General features: G+C 35.5%; 2 protein-coding genes across 5 annotated transcripts in view; one reads left to right on the top strand and one right to left on the bottom strand.

The window, feature by feature from the left end:
• Nucleotides 1-22,419, top strand: part of LOC5579146 (transcriptional coactivator yorkie) — a 171,081-nt gene that overhangs the window by 68,270 nt on the left and 80,392 nt on the right. The window lies entirely within an intron of this gene.
• On the bottom strand, nucleotides 12,986-20,878 carry LOC5579148. Of its 3 annotated transcripts, none has more exons than XM_021840920.1 (4): nucleotides 20,518-20,852; nucleotides 14,818-16,082; nucleotides 14,696-14,756; nucleotides 12,986-13,392 (listed from the first exon to the last, which is right to left on the bottom strand). In XM_021840920.1, exons 2-4 carry the CDS (start codon nucleotides 16,078-16,080, stop codon nucleotides 13,109-13,111), a joined length of 1,608 nt encoding a protein of 535 aa, XP_021696612.1. In that variant the 5' UTR covers nucleotides 16,081-16,082; nucleotides 20,518-20,852; the 3' UTR covers nucleotides 12,986-13,108. The 3 variants fall into 3 exon arrangements, with proteins under 3 accessions (XP_021696612.1, XP_001664242.1, XP_021696613.1); XM_001664192.2 differs by having other exon boundaries at nucleotides 13,099-13,392; nucleotides 20,773-20,878; XM_021840921.1 differs by having other exon boundaries at nucleotides 13,099-13,392; nucleotides 20,807-20,866.

Below are 22,419 nucleotides of genomic sequence, written 5' to 3'. Positions count from 1 at the left end.
TTTTCTTAGCAAAATAAGGAAAAAATTGGAGAAAACTATTTTTAGCTGAGATTAGTTTTGATTGTAGATAAATTTGATATTCTACAAAGTTTTTATAAATTTAATTTTGAAGATAATGTTACTAAAAGTTTCAAAATTGATTAGAAATTTCCGAAGTTATGGTGATTTAACTGAAGGCCATTTTTTATAACTTGAAAATTCACCTTCAAGGCACTTGCGCCACCTCTAAATCTTAATACTTTTAGCTCAAACTTTGAGGTTTCTCTTTTAGTGTGATTTATATTCAAAAAAGCACACGAATATTTGGTCTTGACCAATTTGATTGAAAAAGAGATTTGAGATACTTTCTATTAAAATAGAATATTTCATGCATTCAAGTAGTGACTAAGTCTCTAAAAAAAGTCCTTATACTAGCGTAATTTGGGGCCCTCAATGGCCGCGGCTACCGCGCCCTCCGAATACACGGCTACGAAGCAAAGCCATGCTGAACGTGTCTGGGTTCGATTCCCGGTCGGCTATTCGTGATGGAAATTTCCTTTACTTCCCTGGGCATAAAGTATCATCGTTCCTGTCACACGATATACGAATTCGAAAATGGCAACTTTGGCAAAGAAAGCCCTCAGTTAATAACTGTGGAAAAAAGAACACTAAGCTGAGATGCAGGCTGAATTGAAATTTTCAAAAATGCAGCACAAACTCGATTTTGTTATATTGTCAAATATTGGTAACGGGCTCTGTCGTGCTCGGTTCCGCTTATCAGTATGAACTTTGTTTTTGACGCATTCACCACCAACCCGATTTTTGTCACTTCACGTTTCAGGCGGGTGTACAGATCTGCCGCGAAGCAAACAAATTGGCTGGACCTTGTGAAAATCGTACCTCCCCAGACAGCCAGAATGTACATATAACAAAATCACCTTTTGCGTTATGCGATGCTTATGTGCGCAAAGTTTCACATATAAGATGTTGCGAAAAGGCTTTATGCGTACAAAAGTGGAGGCGATATACGTGCATATTTTATATGATGAAAACTAACACGTAATGCGAGTGTGTAAATTTTATTGCGAACTAGTCTGTACTCTTATGCGACTTAATTTATGATAACAAAATTGATTTGACAGCTGCTACGGATTGATCCGACTTACTTTGTACGAGTATACGGGAGGAAACGAAATGTGCATATGAACTCATAAAATAGCGTTTTATGCGAGGAAACTCATCAATCAAACGATATCATCCACCATGTTGTGCGGGTGTGATGAAATTTGTGTAAATAAACGACTTTGTTCGTAAACTGTTATGCGACTTCTGGTTGTCTGGGTCGGGTTCGAACAAACATTCACCCGATATCTTCACGTTATACATCACACCGTCCATTGTTGCTCTTATTAGTCTTGTGAGTTTCCTGGGAAAGCTGTCCTTGTCCATAAATTTCCAGAGCTGTTCCGTTTCCTAGATTCTGACAATCAGCCGGCGCAGACAGGCGGCCAACCTCTCCGGACGCATTTTGATTTAGTTCAACTCCAACACCATCCTTCAATAGTAAATCAAAAAATTACTTTAGGTGTTTCTTATTCTTTTACTTCTTGGAACTACGTCCACACTGGGACAGAGCCTGCTTCTCAGCTTAGTGTCTTTATGAGCACTTCTACAGTTGTTAAAGTGAAGAAGAATCGAAGCCAAACTTCAAATTTTCAAGAGCACAAATCTGGTAACCAGAAGATTGAATTCTCTTCTGGGTACCAATATTTGACAATATAACAAAATTTAATTGTTATTTGAATTTTTTTCTTTTGTAACATATTTTATTGTCTGTGTAACTAAAACAAAAATCGGTTCAAAATTATTTCAATTCCATCATAATGAAAATTAATAGGAATATTCTGAAATATTCATAAATTTGCGAATAAAAATAAATCATAGTACAAAACGTGCTTAGATTGATTTTAGATAACGAAAAATGATTCTAAGATCGAAAATAAAAATTTGGGTATTAGAGGGTTAAACTAAAAAAATCCTTTTCTTGATGGCATTTTGAGGTGTAGTTCAGGAAATTTAGCAATATTTTGATGGTAAATTCCTTATTAGATAGCTACTAATAAATGCACGATGTTTTGTTCAGATTGAAAAAAAATCGATCTGAAAACACCTTTTTTTGCCTTTTGAGCTGGAAACGCTCAGAGGTGACGAAACCGGGCAAAGTTTCCCAAAGTTGTAAAACTGTCACTGCGACGTCAATGAGTCGAAATCTGCTATAATTGTGCCATTATTGTATAAGGCGCCCGCAACAGGAGCATCTCCCAATTATTGGAACCCCCTCGTTGCAGTTGCTGCAGTGTTTGCCATTTCACGACAGAGCACGATCGAAGGATTGCGCAAGCGGCCGGAGGAGATGCTTCTTGCGATGCGATGCAATTGGTTTAATAGAGCAGGGAAAATAAAAGCCACCCCGAATCCGGCGGCAGTTGTTACGGATGGATCGCGAAGAAGATCTGTTCAGCTCTCTAATAAAGCTCAATTAAAGAAGTGCGGTGGCTTGAAACTCGAAATGTTAACCGCATCTGCCAGAAAGGGGGGAAATGAGGAAAGCAGTAGAAGCAGTTAAATTGTTGCACTTTTTAATGGCTGTGTACAATTGATTGCACTCGGCTGATGAGGCTCTGCTGCTGCAGCAATTGATAGATTTAGTGCTCGATCCAACGATTATGACGACGACGGCGACGCCACCACTCTGTTCATTCAATTATTGTCTGATTTTCGAATTTCCAATTGCAGCTGGTGGTTGCTAGCCAACAACTAGATGAGCCGTTTTTTTTTATGACGACCAATCAGTGCGAGAAAGCGATAATTGATTTTTAATCTAACATCCACAACTGGCATACAAGCCACTGTGTGGAGATCGCTAAATTGCACTGCTAATATGTGTTACACGCAAAATTATGCTTGATTAACATTTATCGGGGTACACACATCCAGTTTAAGTGTGAATGACGTAGCTCATGTTAATTAATTTTTTGAACATCCTTTTCCAAATTCTACGCGGCTTTAGATATACCCCCGGTATGATATAATCTAATTAAGAACTTGCGTTGAAAGACATTTCAGTTTACAAATTGTCTTCTTCCTAAACTGAGCGATCACCACTAGTCTTAGGCAAATTTGAATTGATATTTTTCTTTTATTTGATTGAGTTTTTTGAAACCATATTGACTTCTCTCCGTGTAAGTCGTACGTTTTACATTTGTACTTTCCCTAGTCTATACAGTTTCACATCTAATTTCAACTGGGTCAATTGGGAAATATAAGCAGCTAATAACTGTGGAAGTGTTCAAAGAAACACTAAGCTGAGAAGCGTGGCCTGTACCAGTTGAGACGTAACTCAAGGAAGAAGAATGAAACCCGCACCTTCATACACTAAGATATCACTGCAATATGACACTTTGAGCACAGCAATAGAGGCAACTTTCATGAAAGGTGCAGCCTCCTCCTTGTACCATAACACAAAACGATCGAATCCAAATTATTCAACCTCCGTCGTTGGAGCTTTGCAGCAACTGCATCGCAACTCTGTTTGTGATTCAATCGCAATCGCAAGGGGGAGAGTCCTCTAATCGCCGTATCCGTCGCTCTCATCCATAGTCGACTTCTGTCTCTGCCTATAATGCAGTCAGTGTGTTATGGGTATTACGAGACACACGACTTCTATATATGCGCATACTGCACTGCTCCCAAACGCGACGCGCAAGCACAACGGGTAAACGCGCAGATCAAGTAATTGCTATGTTTCCAAAATATTCGTTCGTACAGTTCGATCTGTTGGAAGTCTAAATGGAACTAAACATGTATGTTCATTATATACAAATCGTGTTTCTGCTTCTAAATAAATTCTCGGAGGTTCTTTTAACATCTTAATGCTAATGATTTTCAACCTGATATTTTTCGTCCATGAGATCCTACCAGCGACACCAATTTTTTTTCAAACCTCCTTCAATTATTTTTATTTATAGCATGATCTTTACTCTACGTCTATATGATTCAGGCGGGTGTACAGATCTGCCACCGTTCTAAATGTCCTGCCGACAATATTTACATCATCCGCGAAGCAAACAAATTGGCTGGACCTTATGAAAAATGTACCTCGGTTGTTGAACCCGGCTCTCCACATAACACCTTCTAGCGCGGGGTTGAACAGCAGGCACGAAAGTCCATCATCCTGTCGAAGTCTCCGGCGGAATTCGGACGAACTGGAATGTTCGCCCGAAATGTTCACGTTATTCTTCACACAGTTCGTCGTTGCTCTTATTAGTCTTGTGAGATTCCCGGGAAAGCTGTTTTAGTCCATGATTTTCCATAGCTCTAAGCGGGCGATGCCGGTTATAAGCCGCTTCAAAATCGTTGGGACTCGATATTCACGGCATTTCTGGAGGATTTGCCGTACAGTGAAGATTTGGTCGGTCGTCGAGCGGCCGTTGATGAAACCAGCTTGATAACGTCCCACAAACTCATTTGCTATTGATTGTAGATGACGGAAGATAATCTGGAATAGCACTTTATAGGCGGCATTCAGGATAGTGATCGCACGTTAGTTTTCACATTCCAGTTTGTCGATCTTTTCGCAGACCCCTTACCTTCACTCTTCCGGTAGCTGTTCCGTTTCTCGGATTCTTACAATCAGCCGGTGCAGATTGGAGGCCAACCTCTCCGAGCCCATTTTGATGAGCTCAGCTCAAATACCATCCTTACCAGCTGCCTTTAATAGTAACTCAAAAAATATTTGCAATATCTCTAAGTATTCACCGTGCTAGAAAATTTCAGAAATTTAATCAGTAATTCTTCAAAAATTATCTCCTGGAAAACATCTATTAATTTTTGGCGAGATCTGATATAGGATTTTCCAAAAGTTTACGAGCTTCGCGAATTTCCAGAATCAGCTTCTAGAAATCTGTCTTAGAATCCATCCAAGCTTTTGTTTTAGTGGTTCTTGCTGATATTTCTCAGGATTATTCTGTAGAAAATCTTACAAGATTTATTCTGAAAAAACTCAAAGAAATTTCTCTCAATTATTTTGTCTTAAAATGTTTCTACAGATTCTTTTATTAATGTTGTTATATGCCTCCATAATTATCTTGAGCGAATCATATGTTAATTCTCTAATAGATTCGTGTATTGCCTCTTCCAAGAATATTAAAAAAATGGGTTTCAAACTGTTTTTTTTTCCAAACTACACGCTTTTTCCTAGAATTTTGGTCTAACATTCTTCTGTAAATGGACTCCAAGAAAGTGACAATTCAACCGATCTCCATGAAGCTTTCTGTAAATCCTTCAGAAATATAACCTTTTCAAAAATTCAGAAATTAATCCAGGTAAACTTCAGAAATTCATCAAAAAAAATTGGGAATTTATCCAGGTAGGGTGCAGAGCTATCGTAAATTCGGGTGAAATTTATCAGTAGGGTGAAATTGATCACTGTGTCACACGATTTTATTTCCCTCTAATAGAGCACAGAAATCAATACAACCTATGTAAATCAACGTTGTTTGTCTTAACTATTGTCGAATTGCATGTTGTGAAGCTTTTTGTGTTAAAGAATGTTTATTTCTATGAAAATAATAGAAAATTCCATAATCGTGCTCTGTATTGTATTGGTAGACATCAATAAACTTATAGTTTTAAACAAGGATTTGGAGATGGTGTCAGCCTGAAAATGTGTAAGGATGCTTGAAATATATTCCCAAAACGTATTTTATCATCAAAATTCTTACCAGTTTGTTCATTTTGTTGTAATAATTGATTTTTTTATAGATATCAGAAGATTCCTTCGAAAATTGCCTACATTTAGGCGTTTTCTGCGGTATTGTTGAAAATTAATTGTTTATTATTTCCATAAATTTTGCATTGTTAAGAATTTGGCAAGCATATTTGGATTCAGGAGGCCCAAATTAAATAAGTAAAGTTGTTTTCAAAACTAACAATAATTGTTTTGATAGGTGATCAATTTCACCCCGAAATGAAATTCCTTGATTTTTTATTTTAGAGACGATTTTCAGCACTAAAATCACAACTGTATGAAAATTTGAGTATATAAACTAATGAGGCTCACCGTCGTACTTGTTTTCCTGCATTAAGTTGTTTGGAATTGGCAACATCATAGAAAACAGACAAGAAAAACAGTGAAAACTGATCAATTTCACCCGTAATTACGGTACTTGGGCACTTCCAAGATTCATTTTGACATGGGTGGCACGGTGTGCCAGAAACCGTTATTAACGCAAAAAAATGTCCAAGATTTTGGCACCTACCATTCGAAAGATATAGTATTCAAGCACCTTCTCCGTGAATTTTAAAATATTTTACCGAGGGAATCGAAAGTTATCGTGATTTGAAGGTTTTGAGCTGTTTTGCAAGGGATTTTTACATATTTCACAATTTTCCCCACCAGTGCATCATTATTAATTTGTGAACTAGCCAAGTAACCATCAGTTTTGCATTAAGCATTCAAAACATATGATGTCTAAGCATTTTCTCTGAAAATTTGAGATGATTTCTTCAAGGAAATGAAAAGTTACAATGATTTGTATAGTTGCCATTATTTCTATGGAGTTTAAATAAGAGCTTATTTTTAAGGCTTTGCTATTAACTTACATAATTTACAAATAAATTTTTTTATAGGACTGACACTCGGCATTCAAAAGATATAGTTGACTACACACACTATTTCACCACCGTGCGTGGTTTTTCTAGGTCGAATCGTCTGAAACTTTGCAATAAGAAGCACTTCAGTACGACGCATATTGTGGCCAAATATGAGCCCGGTAGCTTTCAAAAAACCCCACTGCCGAAGTGAATCAAAAGTGTCATGAATAGGATCCGGCTCCCTATAATTCCATTAATATTCGTCGATTTTTATGTTTTCTGGATGTTTTTACGGATTATTCTTAGGTTAATCCTGGAACATACAATTTTTCTGTAATTTCCACAGGAGTAGATGTGCAAAATTGTTGTGAGGAGATTAGGAATTTTCTGGAGATTTTTTCAATTTGCTTAGAGGACTTATAGGCGCGAAGTTATTCCAGGCATAATACCAGAAGAAATGTTAGGATTCCCAGAGTAATATAAATATTAATTTTAAACAAAACACAATTGGGAAATTTATTGAAGAAATATTGCTTTTATCCTTCAGCAATAGCTTAGATTAATTCGAGTTTTTATAGCGCATTTGCAATACATCTTGGAGAATGTGTGATGAGATTCCAGCTGATACGTTTTGCTTGCATTATTTTCGATACAATTACTGGAGGAATGCAGGCAGGCATAGGAATGGGAATTCAAGTAATTTGTTCCAGACACATTACTGTATTCTGAATCTGAACATATTTGTACTCTGAATCTTGGAAAAATCATGCTTAGGATTTTGGGAAAAACTCACCGAAATTTTTCGCGTAGTCAAGGCAAATATTTGGAGAAACTGATTTTAATCTTCTTAGGCAAAAATGAATGACCTCTTATGGGTATTTTTTTTGCGAAATGCATGTAAATTAATCTGGTGAAATATTAACGAAATTGTCGGGGAACGGTCTCAGGAGAATCTAAATTAGTCATAAGGCGATCTTTTTCGGTGTTTTGATGGAGTTTCTTAAAGATATTTTCTATTATGTATTATGGTAAAATTCATTGGAGGACATTTGAAATTTTGAAAAACATATCAGGGAAAACTAACTATTTAAAATTTCAGATAAAAATTCTAAAAAAATCACCTTTGAATTATATGAGAAAGCTGGTTTTATTTTCTTGTTTTAGCTTGAGGTATCCCATTATGTATTATGCTAGAATTTTCATAAGGAGTATCTCCTTCAAAAGTTCTACCAAACATTTATTTAATAATAATATTTTAAATTACTATAAAAATACGTTAATTATTCCTTCTGAAATTCTGTTAAGATATCTGTCAGAATTTGTGGATGCCAGAACTTCTGGATTCTCTAATGGTTCACCAGCAATTTATGTAAGAATTCTGCCTATGAACTTTATCAGAATTATATCCCAAAGAGTTGTCAAATATTCTAAAAAGTATTTCCATGCAACTTCTTCTATGAATGACTGTAATATGATTCTGCTAAGAAATGTTGGATTTTTTTTTAACATCTCGAAGATGTTTACAACTTTTATCTGAGTGTTTTCATAAATATATTTGTGAATTATAGTTGTTTACTGGAATTCCGCTTTTTTATTATTTTGCAAAACAGATTCCATTACAAAGTAGATTCCATTGCAAAGTAGATTCCATTGCAAAGCAGATTCCATTACAAATAAATTTACAAATAAAAATAACACAAATAACAAGTAATTTATAACAAATTTTCCTAGATTTCCTAGATACAGTGAAACCTCCATGAGTCGATATTGAAGGGACCATCGACTCATGGAAATATCGAGCAATGGAACAGCAATCCTTTGGAAAGCTGCTTCTAGGGACCATCATAGTAACCATGAAATTTTGTTTTTAGTATGGTTCCATGAGTCGATATCGAGTCATGGAACATCGACTCATGGAGGTATCACTGTACATTTTGTTTAAATTTTACATACATATTAACTCTGCCGATTTGAAAGAATATGTTTTTGAGCATTTTTTTTCATTTTTCATAATTTTTGTGTTTTATGAGGAAATTATTAATTATTATTCATGATTCATTTAGAAACTTTAACAGAATGACGCGAAAAAAATGAACAGTTGTGCGTGAATTTAGAGAATTGTGATTTCTAGAGAAATTAATTAAAATTATTGAGATAAAACTTCGATCCAACGTAAAATAAGAAGTCAAAATTAGAGTCGATATTTGTAGTGAAGTTCTGGTACAGTTTACTGACGAAAATTTTGACGGGTTTCTTCGGAATTCTGGAATTCCCGGTGGATTTTTTTAATGATTTTAGTAGAAACTTAGAAAGCATTCCTGTTACATTTTCAAACTACGGTTTATTCTGACTGTATTTTGATTAAATCACTGTACTGTACTGTAGTCTGTTCACTTTCAACTTTAAATGATCCCTGCATTTCTGGACGATTACAAACCGGACGTGTATGGACTAAATATATTAAGTGTTGACCAATTGTTAACTGTAGTGAACTCAATTTTGGCCATTTAAGTATATGATCTTGTTGTATAGACTAACTATTTACAAGTATTCTTAAGGCAATTATGAAGCGGTCAATCACCTTTTATTGGAAATTTGTTACACATAATACTAAGTTTTGGCGAGAACAGTACTGAGTGACTGAGTGCATAAAAAGTGTGTGAGATTCAGTTACGGTTACACTACAGTCTGACTAATCTAATTCAGATTTCTTGTTTCTATCTTAACTTGCGTAAGCAGAGATAGAATGTGATATAATTCATGATAGAATATCCCTCGGGAATTTCTTAGTTATACTCTTGGTAGGTTTCAGGTGAAATTTTTTCGAAGAAATCCAGTACAAAATTTTGGAAAAATAAAGTAAAAGGGAATATTGATTTTCTTGAGAAATTCCAAGGAAAAGTGTAATTGAAGTTCCATTGAATTCCAGGATGTTTTTTTCATTCATTTTTGCAAAGTTCCTAAAGCGGCAGTAACCAAAAAAAAATCAACGAAGAATTGTTTGTGGTTATTGAGATACTAACAAGTTAGTTAACTGAACAGTTCAAACAAGTACGAACAACTAAACGTCTATCCAACAATTCACGGAACAGCATCGGCTGAGTTGATGTATTTGCTATTTTTTTATAACATTTCATTTTTGTGCGAGCCACAATAACTTCAGATTAAGTAACAATTTTCGTTTCACTACGCATTTAACTTTTTTTAATTGAGGCAATTTTTTAGTTTTGTTTCGGTTATAATTCCATGATAAACCCTGAAATGATACATAGGCAATATAAGAGAAAAAGAAATGCGAAATGTGGAAACCATCGCCACTTACCAAATGAATAAAGGATCATTTTGTTCTCTTACAAATAGCTCATAAATTTCTAATAAAATTTGCCAAAGCTGACAGCTTTCTGGCTAATAATTACGTTCTTGAAGTTGCGTTGCCAGTATAGCTACGAAATAATTCAGAATAATGCCAAAAACCTCATCTTTCTAGATAACAGGGATCTTGAGGTACATTACTTTGAACTTTGTGACACTAATACCTCCTAGCGATAACAATCTGAACCAGGCGTTGAAGAATTTGTTCTCAATTGATTTTGAAGTAAATACGATCGAAGCAAACGAAGGAAAACATCACATCTACATATATACATATATATCGTTCTTTGATAGGTAATGTTTCGCAAGTTGTAACTAGCTTGATAAACAACAGCAGCGAAGGAGAGACCCAAAGAGAGAGAGAGAGAGAGAGAGAGAGAGTGATGATAAAACCTCTCGCTTATTTACCATTGGGGATAAGTTACTCTACTGGAATGATAAACAATCCCCGAACATCCTATAGCAATAGTGTCCTCCAGGTTAGGAGCCTGATTAGGAGGGTTTTATCATGCACTGTTATCCCCCCGATATAGTCAGAGTTGTAGCAGTAGATGATAAACAGGCTCTCATGATCTGCAGCGGATCATGATTGTTATAGAGAGCGATTATTGAGAGATATGCTCAATTTTCTCAGAATTCAACCCCTGATCTGAACTAATAGTATTCTGCATGACCGAAATTGAGAATGAAATTTTTTCGATTGAGCTTTATTATTAACCATTTACATAAATAAAAGTCTCAGGATGGGGCTCAAGAACTATCAAGCATAATAAAGCCGCATCCTTATTGACAGATATACCCAGAACAAATTTGTTTCAAACCGTCAAACGACCTTAAAAATTCCTCGTTTTTTGGCCCCACATCTCACCCACTGTGCCGTAAACGTGCCGAGTAGGTATCATTGGCTGGCGCGCTTTATTAAACGTCACAATTGAATGAAAATTATAATTAAACTATTCATTAAGCAAAACGCGAACACACGATAGCCAACAGCAGCAGCAGCAGCCAGTCAGCCACCCGTCAACGTCTGGTGGTTTGGCTTTCCTCTCGACAAACGAACATGTGTATACTAGAAGACGAAGAAGAAGACTGGCTGCATTAGGGCAGATGTACCATTAGAGGAGCAGTTAAAGGAAAATACGTAAATTTAACGTATCAGTCGATAGATTCCCAATCTTTCTATCATTCAAATGTATGAAAATCACGATTCATTCAACAAATTCCTATAAAAGTCCTTGTGAATCCGTCCACTACAGGTACTGATGCATCACTATTGTATTGAATAGCTTAAAGATAAACTTTCATGAATATTATTCTATTGCTTCGCATCGTCCATCTTTGAAAATTATCATATGACTATCTGAAACATGTCAAAACACACCACCTCCACTATTGGAGCTACCTCCGCTAAGTAATCATTCACCCTAGTCGTTTGTACAGTCCAAGGAAATCCATAGGGGTGTTGCATCGATTAGAGAGGAAGGTGCAGCCCATAGTCGCCGCCGCCGACAACGACGACGTCGCAAGACAATGGAAAGTTGTATATTGGAAAATGGCTTCCATCCAAGGTTCGGTTTGTTCGGTGCAGTGATCGGTTGAAATTGATGAGATTATTCCGCTGCGCAGACATTAGAGTTGAGAGGGTTTTCTTCTTCGGCAATTACTGAAGAAGCCGGGCTCAAAATGCATGCAAATTTAAGTGTAAATTGCCAGGAAATTTGCAGTCACTTCGGGGTGAAGGGTATCGGGCAAAACACCTGTTCAATTGATCGTTCCGTCTTCAAACGCTGCGCGGGGATTTTTCAAAACATTCCCGGTTTTACTTACACGGTTCGAACAAAACATGTAAACTTCTGTGACATCCCATGAATATTTACATGATACGTGATGTAAACTTCAGTTATATGCATGCATTGCAGAATGCGTTCTCTATTGATTTCGAAGCACGATCAAAGCAATCGAAGTGAAACATCGCATCTGTATCGGTCAATGATCGTCAATGTTTCTTTAAAGTTGTAACAAGCTTGATAAATAGCAGCAGCGACAGAGAGACCCTAAGAGAGTGATAAAATACATTTTTTTGGTTATTTACTATTGGAGATAGGTATGCTACTGGCATGATAAACAATCCCCCAACATCCTACACACTTCGAAAATTTCTTGTAATTTTACGTCATATAAGACCGACATATTAAAGCGAGCAAAATGACACATTATTGCGTTCGTTTTTAATTTTACAAGAGGTCAAATTGTACAGAGTCGTAAATTTACTTTGTGTCAAATGGTGGAGGTTGTAATTTTACTCGTCCAGTTCGAGCTTGTAAAATTCATATCTGACCCATTTTTAATCGCTTTATCTTGAATTGAAGTTGATTGAGAAGAAAAAAAAGGTAAATAAATCGAAGCCAAACCCCAAATTTGCTAGAGCACAAATCTGTAGAAGCAAATATCCGTTCAGGCTGAAAAATTGTTCGATTGGTCACTGAATGGTGGTCGATTAAGTCTTCAGCTTAACCCGTTGTCTGGTTGTCTAGGTTTGTGCTCTTGCAAATTTGTGTTTTAGCTTCGATTCATCATCATCTCAAAGTTACTTGCAATGTAAATAATTGATTTATTATTTAGTTAATTTTTCCTAAACACGCTTACAAATGCAGAACAAATCAACCATTTAAAAGCAAATTGGCAAAATAAACAGTGTATAGGGTAGGACAGGACAAGATGGGCACCCCTCAGTTTTGCGACTATTTGAATGAATTTTATTAAATCAACGTCATTCATGAATGATAGGAAACATGTTCTATAGACGGTTCCTTATCATTTGAAATAAAAAATAATTGTCACATTTAACAAAAACCAGTGTCTCCTAAAGGTGCTCATCTTGCCCCGCCCTACCCTAATCATGGGTAGTCAAAAGGTAAAAAAAAAACATGATATTTTTTCTATTTCTTTTTTCGGAATTGTTTACACAAAAACGTTAATATCGATTTTCAATACTTATTTATTGTTTCTCTTTGTTATATAGGTTTTGATTCGTAGGAATAATTTTACGCTTAGTTTATTCATTCTTTAATTCTCATTTTTACCTGCACCAGCCAGACGTGACTTACTGTGCACAATACTCCGAAATCATTTTGATGACCTTTTTAACGATTCGCTGTTGCTGCCCTTTACGCGTCGCATTAGACTTCGATCCATATGTTGGCAAAATCTTAAAAAAGTACTCCTGTACAAATTCCAGAAATTTGGAAATCTGCTGCATGTACATGAAGTTGTGAACATAGTGAACGCATACAAGGTCAGATATAGCGGCAATAACATTCTCTGTCCCCTCGCTGAGTCTTACTTGTTCCGCGAACACATAGTAAACGGTCTTTTCGTTTCCGCAATCTGAAAAAGTAAAATAAAAGTAAATGTTAACTTGTTGCTTTGTTCATAGATATATACTGCATCGCGTTGAAAAATGGTTCAACTAACGCACGAAAATTAAGTTTTCACAAACTTTCCCGCATAAAAAAACAATTCATAATGTGCACAGGGGAGTACTTTTACGCGCAATATAAGGAATTCATTTGCGACGCATAAAAGATTGATGAAAATACGGTTTGCAAGGTGCTCAAGTGATCAACGCAAACCAGTAAACGTACATTTCGTAAGCATAAATTTACACATGTACAGCCTTAGACAAAATAATGCAATGCAAATGGTTTTTCACAAGTAAAGGCATCGTTTCAGAGCAATTTCGTAAAATGTAATGCTCTTTTATTGCAAGTCAGACATTTATTGTGTATTTCTTGTCAAACGAGAATATCAATTGCCTTTCCTTGCGCGTATTTAAATCAACTAACGGCGTTCATTATTTGCCATGTTAAAATGTTGAAACAAGTGGACGGTCACCCATAAAATCATAAATGTCTTGTATACATTTTTGAGCCAACATTTTTCTTTCATCGCAAAATTCATGTTTCAATATGATGGACATAAACGCAAAGGGGTGTAAGTGACATTTTGGTCGGTTTTGAATTAAGTACACTACATAATTCTAATGTTTCCAAGCTTCCCAACGTTAGTTTTATGTTTTTTTTTCGCCCAATTGAAAACATAATACAAGATTGGCTTGTTTTTGCCTCACATACGATTAAAGTAGAGTAAACTATATTTGTTCAAAAGTAGGTTTTTGTCACTTACAACCCCTTGCATAATAACGCCCTCCTATAAGTTACTGCGCAAAATTCAAACTTTGAGCGCTGTTTTCTTAATGCTTACCTTTTTAATATGGAACAGTTATGCTTTTATAAGCAGTGTTACAGTAATAGGTGTTACATTGCGATGTTTCAGTATTTGCTGAACAAAAGAGTGTCCTGACTTGAAAAAAAACAACTACATACTATGGGAACACTATGAAAGAAAAGTATGTTCTAATGAAACATCAGTGTTTGGAATAACGAAGGTGGTCGATGCAAAATAAGAGGAGTTCTACGTTTGATTGTCTGTGGAAACATATACAAATTCAACATGTTTAAATTACACTAAATAAATTTTAAAAAGCCTTATATACATACTACTTTACTGGCATCCTTTAATGCATATAGCATGAAAATCTAGCTGAGATGCGTATAAATAAATAAATAAATAATAGTGAGTGACCCATAATAGTGTGTATATGGCGTGTTTTGATTTCAGTGCTCCTTACCTACAGCAACAAGAACAGGTCCTGAACATTCAGTTGTAATATCATCAATTCTTGTCCCGATCTGCAAGAAAAAACATAAGTTTTAACATATATTTTTGTTGTTTAGTTTACTGTTTCTTCACCTCTTTCGATACAATGACATCTTCACATTTTTCTCCCAACAAACTGCACAGGAACTGGATGATATCGACGTCGCTAGCCGTTACAGTCAATGGGGTTGTCTTACGTCCCGATTTTGAAAATTCGATGAGCTTTTGACGTTTTGCGGCGAAATACTTCTCCATTGATCCAGCTGCAACACCAGTAGCACATTCAAAATGATAATCCAGCAGACATTTTCTTCGCAATACTGGGAAATCGGCTACTACTTCTTTCAATGGTTTGTTTTCATCGAAGCGATATCGCACATACGATTGTGATGCTTGTAGAAACTCCTGTGTCAGCAATTCGGTTTCATTGCGGGACAATGATGATAACATATCCTTGGTGCATTCATTGTTTGTTTGTTTCCAATACTCCTTATTCGTACCAGCACGTACATTACGACTTTGACGGTCTTTCATTTTTGATGGTGTTGGTTGATCTTGGTCTTCCTTGAAGCGATTAAGGTACGAATTGCGATTTAACATTTTATGCTTAACCGCGACATAATCCTTTCCTGATCCAAATCCATCGTCGTCCAACACATTGAGGCACGGATACTTGTCCAGAATGTCCTTTGCCACTTTCTCCATAACGCTCGCTTTAATTTCAGTATCAACCGAACGCATTTGGTCAACTACTGAATTAGTGATGTTGCTCCAATCGGTTTTTGAAAGTTGCAGCTGTCGAGGTGCGCATTTATCCGTATTTTCATTACGATACTTTTGCAATTCATTCAGGCGGCTTATAGTGTTATCACTGATCTTGCACCAGTTGATTTGGAAATACCGAAATTTCAGTTCACTTGAAGCAAACTTTTTGGAACTTTTGAATACTTTCACCTCTTCCTGGTTTCTCTTGTTGACAATATTGGGGCACGTAATCTCCGTTTCCTCAATGAGCAATTCCACAATCTGGCTTTTCATTGTGTCATCATTGACCAAAGGTGCGTTTTCAGCGTTATTTTGCTGAGATAAACCGTCATCGCCTATCTCTGCAAACGTGATACCATCACTATTAGATGCAACATGCAGAACGGATGAAAGCTCTTTGGAACATCCTGGCTCAGAATTTGATATGGCACTCGACGTTGGGATCACCGAAATCACGTTCGGTGTCGGCTCCGTTTGATGAAGAAGTTTGATGAATGTTGGCTCCGTTTGATGATGCGCAGCTTCGATCGAAAGTTGGTCATTAGAAAACGTATGCTGCTGAATCACATTTGAATCACCCGCGTTGGTCATACCTTTAAGAGCAAATGTATTTGTATTAGGACAAGTGCACCAATAGTGGAGTAATTAAGGAAAAACAGTCATAATATGCCTAAAAAATAATGAAATGTGTAGTTTTAACGTATCAGTCCATAGAAATCAACTCCTTTTATCGATCAAATGTAAGAATATTACAATTAATGTTTAAATTCCTTCAGAAAATCCTTACATCAAAATAGTAATTCCTTCATTTTTTTTTTACTGGATGTATGTTTTTAGCATGGTTTCTTTAATAATGCTGTGTAACCCATTGAATTATTTTGGGACTCTTCACTATGATGCACAACTTTGGGTGCAAAGGCGCAAAAAAATGAGGAAAACAATTGTTTTCAATAGGCAAAAGATCAAATTTCATAGGTATAACTCGATTGCTTAGGGGCCCAGATAGCCGTAGCGGTAAACGCGCAGCTATTCAGCAAGACCAAGCTGAGGGTCGTGGGTTCGAATCCCATCGGTCGAGGATCTTTTCGGGTTGGAAATATTCTCGACTTCTCAGGGTATAAAGTATCTTCGTACCTGCCACACGATATACACATGCAAAAATGGTCGTTGGCATAGTAAGCTCTCAGTTAATAACTGTGGAAGTGCTCATAACACTAATCTGAGAAGCAGGCTTTGTCCCAGTGGGGACGTAACGCCAGAAAGAAGAAGAAGAACTCGATTGCTTGTAGCATTCAAACATCGTACGTCATAGTAAAATATCACATTATCATCAATAAGATCAAAACTTGCCATCACACTATGTGTGAACCAAACTATTGTAAAAATTTTGTGTACATCAGATATAGATCCATATTTGGTCTAGATTTTCATAATCGGAAGGGTTTGCAAACACAGCGCAGTATTCAAATATTACTCGCTATTGAGAAAAAATAAATTAAAAACAAATGTTTGTCCTTTTTTTTGCCGGATCCATAATATTTTTTTATTCGATGAATTTTTCGGTCCCTTAAAATTTTCATACATCGTGCTCTCCATAAGTCAATATTTCCATAACTCTATGTCTCCACTAGTCGATATCACATGTGAGGTATTTTTTTCTCTATAACATGATAACTATTTTGTTAGGTCGCAAGTTTCAATGAAAGTTGAAAAACATGAAAATTGAAGTATAGAATGTCACTAAAAATAAACATATTTTGAAAAAAATAATATAAATATTATTCAAAATAATGTTCCCTTTTTAAAGAAGTAATCGTAACAGTATTGGAAGCACAGAAAATTGGCTCCTTTGATTTTAGGATTTTTTGTGTCGATTTGTTCTATAACTCGATAGTTCTATAAGTCGATAGTCCCATGAATATCGATATATGGAAAGTCGACTTTTTATTTTAATACAACATATTTTGAATGATATTTAAAATTCCCCAGATAGTTGTGGTGTAATTTTACCTTTATCTTCTATCCAAAATGAAAAACATATAGATTTCACATCTAAGAAAAAATACAAAACCGTGACAATGACCAATCTAATGAATATTGGAGGACTAAATATTGATAAGTCCTGAAATGGATTCAATAATAATGATTACGTAACAAATATCATCGTTGTTCATTTGTTTTTAATTTAAACTTTACAATAAAACCATTTTTTGTATTATGCAATGTAACACTGATTTTGATGGTTTAATAAAAATATCAAATAACTAAATAAATTATCAGTTTGATAGAGTGATATAAAAATTTGTTATTACTCTGTTAATTTTCATACAAAACTTTGATCTCATATTTTGTTTAGATTGTTGTTAACTTGACCAGAATATTATCATACATGGTCATCATGTAAAAAATAATATCAAAATTAGTTTTAGGGATATAGTTTTAAAATCCAGATATTTTGCTTCAGGATACGGAAATACAGATCATTCAGGAACAAATAGAGATTTTAATGTAGCAACACTGACCCGAACCGTACTAGATTTATATTCTTTCAAACCCGAACCCCAACCCAAAAAAAAAATACAGTTTACTCTCCCTTACTCGATATTCCGTATCTCGATATCGAGTTACAGAACAATAGTAGAAGTTGGTTTTCATGGCTAACTCGATGGTCCCTAGGATCGCAGTTGCACTGATTTTGTGTTCTGTAACTCGATAACCCCCGTAACTCCCTTCAATATCGAGTTATGGAGAGTTGACCGTAATATCAGAACCCGAACCCGATCATCTCTAGTATTAAGTAGAAATAATCTATATATTTTATAAATGTTGAAAATTATCATTCAAAATCCTGCGTAAACCTTTTAGGTCATTCATAATCCTGAAACATAAGAGAATTTCATGAAATTCTACGATTATTTTTGCACAATAGAGCAAAAGATTGGAAACCTGTCAACTTGCACTTCGGAACAATTTGATGGCGCGTAATCATATTTTTATATTTTCGGTCTAAAAAGTGTTTTTTCTGTGCCACTTAAAAGTTTTTCTCTTTTATAAGTTTGAACTGAAAAAAAATAAAATTTTGGAATGTATCCAATGTGAACATAAAAAAGCTAAACTGAAATACCATAAATTTTCCTACCATATGAGGCAAGTAAAAATTTTCTTTTTAGAAATTGAATTTGTGTTTTTTTTTTTCTTCAAGTAACCATCAGTAAGTAAGTTTCTCAATTATTGCATTTCTAATAACAGAGCGTGCTGAATATAAAAAAAAAAACAATTTACCTAAAGTGTTAAAGGTTCCTAGAAATCTTGAAACTTCCTTAATAACAGACCTTCACGCATTATGATATTTTGGTATCGATTTTGATTGATAGGCTGTCCGCCCAATAAATACTTTAACAAAGGATTACGTTCCAAAATGATTCACTTTAGATTTCTTTAGAGCTTTTTGTAACGTGCATCTACCTATCTGTAATTTATTTCTTCCAATTTGCCATTTGAGACGACATTATTTTCACTAGCCCCATTAGTAAGGTAGGTAGATATATATCATATAAAAAATAATGGAAGATACGTTTTACAAAAAAAAATCGATATTTTTCCTGAAATTTTGCACAAAAATTTAGTTAAAGATATGGATTAAATTTGGCAGTAGTCATTCTAAAAAATAATACACGAATTTATTCATTTTTACTGGAACTATTTACAATGTCGAGAACCTTAACTATACAATTTTCCATTGGGTCGAAATGAGTCTAACAGCTAGTACCATAGTTCGGTAAAAAGTAATAATTATTACTGAACTTCAGAAGTTGTCAATCAAAAAACTGAATGTTCAGTATTTTTTATGATTATCAATTCATAATCAGTAGGGTGCCGGTACCAATGGTTGTAATGTACCAGTAGATTGGACTATGGAATAAAACGAACATTTTTCGATAAAAACGACATGTGCTATTTTTGGTGGATAGATCGTCTCTAATTTAGTCGATTTGCCAAATTTCAGCTGTTTATTTTATCAAAAAGTCATATACATAATTAAGTTTATGCAAAAAAAAATGCTCCCTTGCACCAATAGTTGCCGTCGTGTTCCAGTAGTGGATCAACGGATGGAAGCAGTTTTTAAAATGGATGTATAAAAATAAAGAAAAGCCCTAGAGATGATCTTTTTGCTTCATTCGAGAGATATTAATTGCTGTTCCGAGGGAAAAATCTTAAACCTATGTAAAAATTTACCATCTTGTTTAATATTCCTTGTACAATTCCCGAACGTCTACTACTGGAGCACTAGCGCAACTATTGGAACACGTGTACCAATAGTGGCTCAAGCGATTTTAAGTTAAAAAATAGTTTTATCACTCTTTTTATATTTTTCCCATATAGTAGAGGTTGAAATTTTTCTGTTGACGCCAAAAGATCTATGTTAAAGCTTTTCGTTATTTTGTTATGATTTTTTATAGCTTAGGTAGTCCACTAATGGCACCAGCACCCTATATAAAAGTAACGAACAAGCAAATCGTGATTGAGTGTGTATCCGTGGCGCAAAGTACCCTTCTACAACACAGTGACACCAGCTTTCAAACACATTTCTTCCTGTCCAATAACTTGAGTTATGACAAGTAACAAGCTGATAACAGATTCAAAGAATGTACTCACAAAAAATTAGTTCCATTAGATGAAGTAAGCCTAGAAATCTGTAGGATGGTAAGTGGATTGCACCAAGTTGTAAGTGATCTGACGAATCAGCATGTTGGGTACAAAGCTACTTGGGCACTTTCATGATTAACTTTAGCACAGGGTATATTTCTCAGCCTAATTGTCTGAGACTTTGCAATCAGAAGCACTTGACCATGACCCATACTGTGGCCAAATATGAGCTCAGCAGCTTTTGAAAAACCCCACAATCGAAGTGAATTAAAAGTGCCAAGATTAGGAGCCGTCTCCTACGTACTTACCAGATGTAGGCTACCACACTTTCAGGGAAAAATTTATGTGGATTTATTAGAATATTATTTGGTTGATAAATACCTTGATGCACCGTTTTTATTATGTGATGTATATAGCGTTATCTATAAAATGTTGCGACCTTATACGAGCAACACTCCATGTTTTCATATGGGTTTCCTTGTTTTAGATTCAGGTTCATTAGGAAAACTTGTTTCAAACAAATACTTCTTCTATTGACGTTATATACTGTCAACAAAGGCAATTTTAGGTACTTTTGAAAATTATTTGATAAGGCAAAACATTATATCGTTAAATGCGTATAATCGGTATAATTACTTTTGTACAAAACGGAGTTAAAGTTAAAATTTACATTTTGTTGCTGTGCTGTGATATAAACAATAACAATAATGGCAAACAGTTCGAGAGAGATTCGCGATTAAGGCTTATCTACCAAATAAATAACAGTGAGAAAATAAACTAGGAAATTTTCAACAGCAATTTTTAATCCCAATTGAAGAAGACATACTCAAACTCAAAGCTTTTACTATAAATTCACAATTTATAGACATAATTTTTAAACCTCAACAATCAAGCTGCCATTACAACGCTAGATTTTTTTTGTTTGTGTACATTTTTGTAGTATCGCTCAATTCGCGTAGCACCCCGGAGATTCATTGTCAATAATAATTACAGAATTTCGAAGAATTACTCATTTAAGACTTATTTTATTACCCTACACGGAGAAAATGAAATACTCAAAAGTGAGTTCATTTCACTCAATTCGAGGGGTTCGTGCGTTAAACTAAGTATACTGTTCGGCTCAAGGAAAGTAAAAATTTCTGCCCAAGATATGGTCAAGAAAGACTGGAAGGTTGGCAACGCTGGTCAACTACGAACAAAGCTCGCCTAACAATCATCTTTCAAGCGGGCCGGCCCAAACAGCACGGGTCGAAAACGCGGGCCAACCCAAGAAGCAAAGGATTTATTCACAAATTTGATAACGCCAAAAATGGCCATTTTCAACACCCATGCACCCCCTCATAACGCATTTTCTAACAAAATTTTCCGAATTTTATATGAACTGTAACATACTGACGAAACCCACCCACCGGCTTCAGCGTTATGAAATATGTGAATGGGCCCAAACGCTGACGCTTTTCGACACTCAACAAACGAGATGTCTAGCAGCTTTGTGAGCCACACTAACACACTCGCAAAACATGAACGGTAGGCGTACCTAATTGCGTATAAACTGATTTCAACGCAATTTTAGTCTAATTACTCAATTTTGGCTGAATTTCCCACTAGGTAATTTACTTCTTATTTCCGTTAGAAAAATATACTCAATTTTGGGTTGATTTAATGTAAAATAGAGTTATTTCATCCCAAACATAAGAAAAGTTGAATTTACCAAAATTTGGCTTATTGAGATCTCACCGAGCAGTGTCACGAACACATGCGCAAATTTGCTAGTGGAAAATGCTGCCGTTTGATTTTGCTGGAAACAGCTGATCTTTGTTTATATTTTCTACCAGCACTCTTTATGTAGTGTTGGTGACATGTAACGTGTATGTACATTGAGCTCTCGCCGAGCGGTGTCACGAACACGTGCGCAAATTTGCTGGTTGAAAATACTGCCATTTGATTTTGCTGGGAACAGCTGATCTTTGTTTATGTTTTCAACCAGCAATCTTTAAGTAGTGTTGGTGACATGTAACGTGTATGTACACGAGCGCAGAAACCACTATGTACGCAGAAACCACAATTGGGCCAAAGTACAAACATTAAAGTTGACGATTTATAGTTCAGAATTATGATTTATGAAACATAAGTTTAGCGTTTGCATGGCTCGATGGAAAATTTGCGGCGGTCAAGACGAAGGCGATGACAGTTGTGCTTCTGGAGTTTTCGAGGTATTTTTTTATTCGTATTGAATTAATTTCTATGAAATAATTGCGTTTACCACTCTCAGTAAATGGAGGA

Source organism: Aedes aegypti, chromosome 2, assembly GCF_002204515.2.
Source record: "Aedes aegypti strain LVP_AGWG chromosome 2, AaegL5.0 Primary Assembly, whole genome shotgun sequence".
Taxonomy (NCBI): Eukaryota; Metazoa; Arthropoda; class Insecta; order Diptera; family Culicidae; genus Aedes; species Aedes aegypti.
Note: the sequence above shows the minus strand (reverse complement) of the source record. Positions and strands in the feature narration are given on the sequence as shown.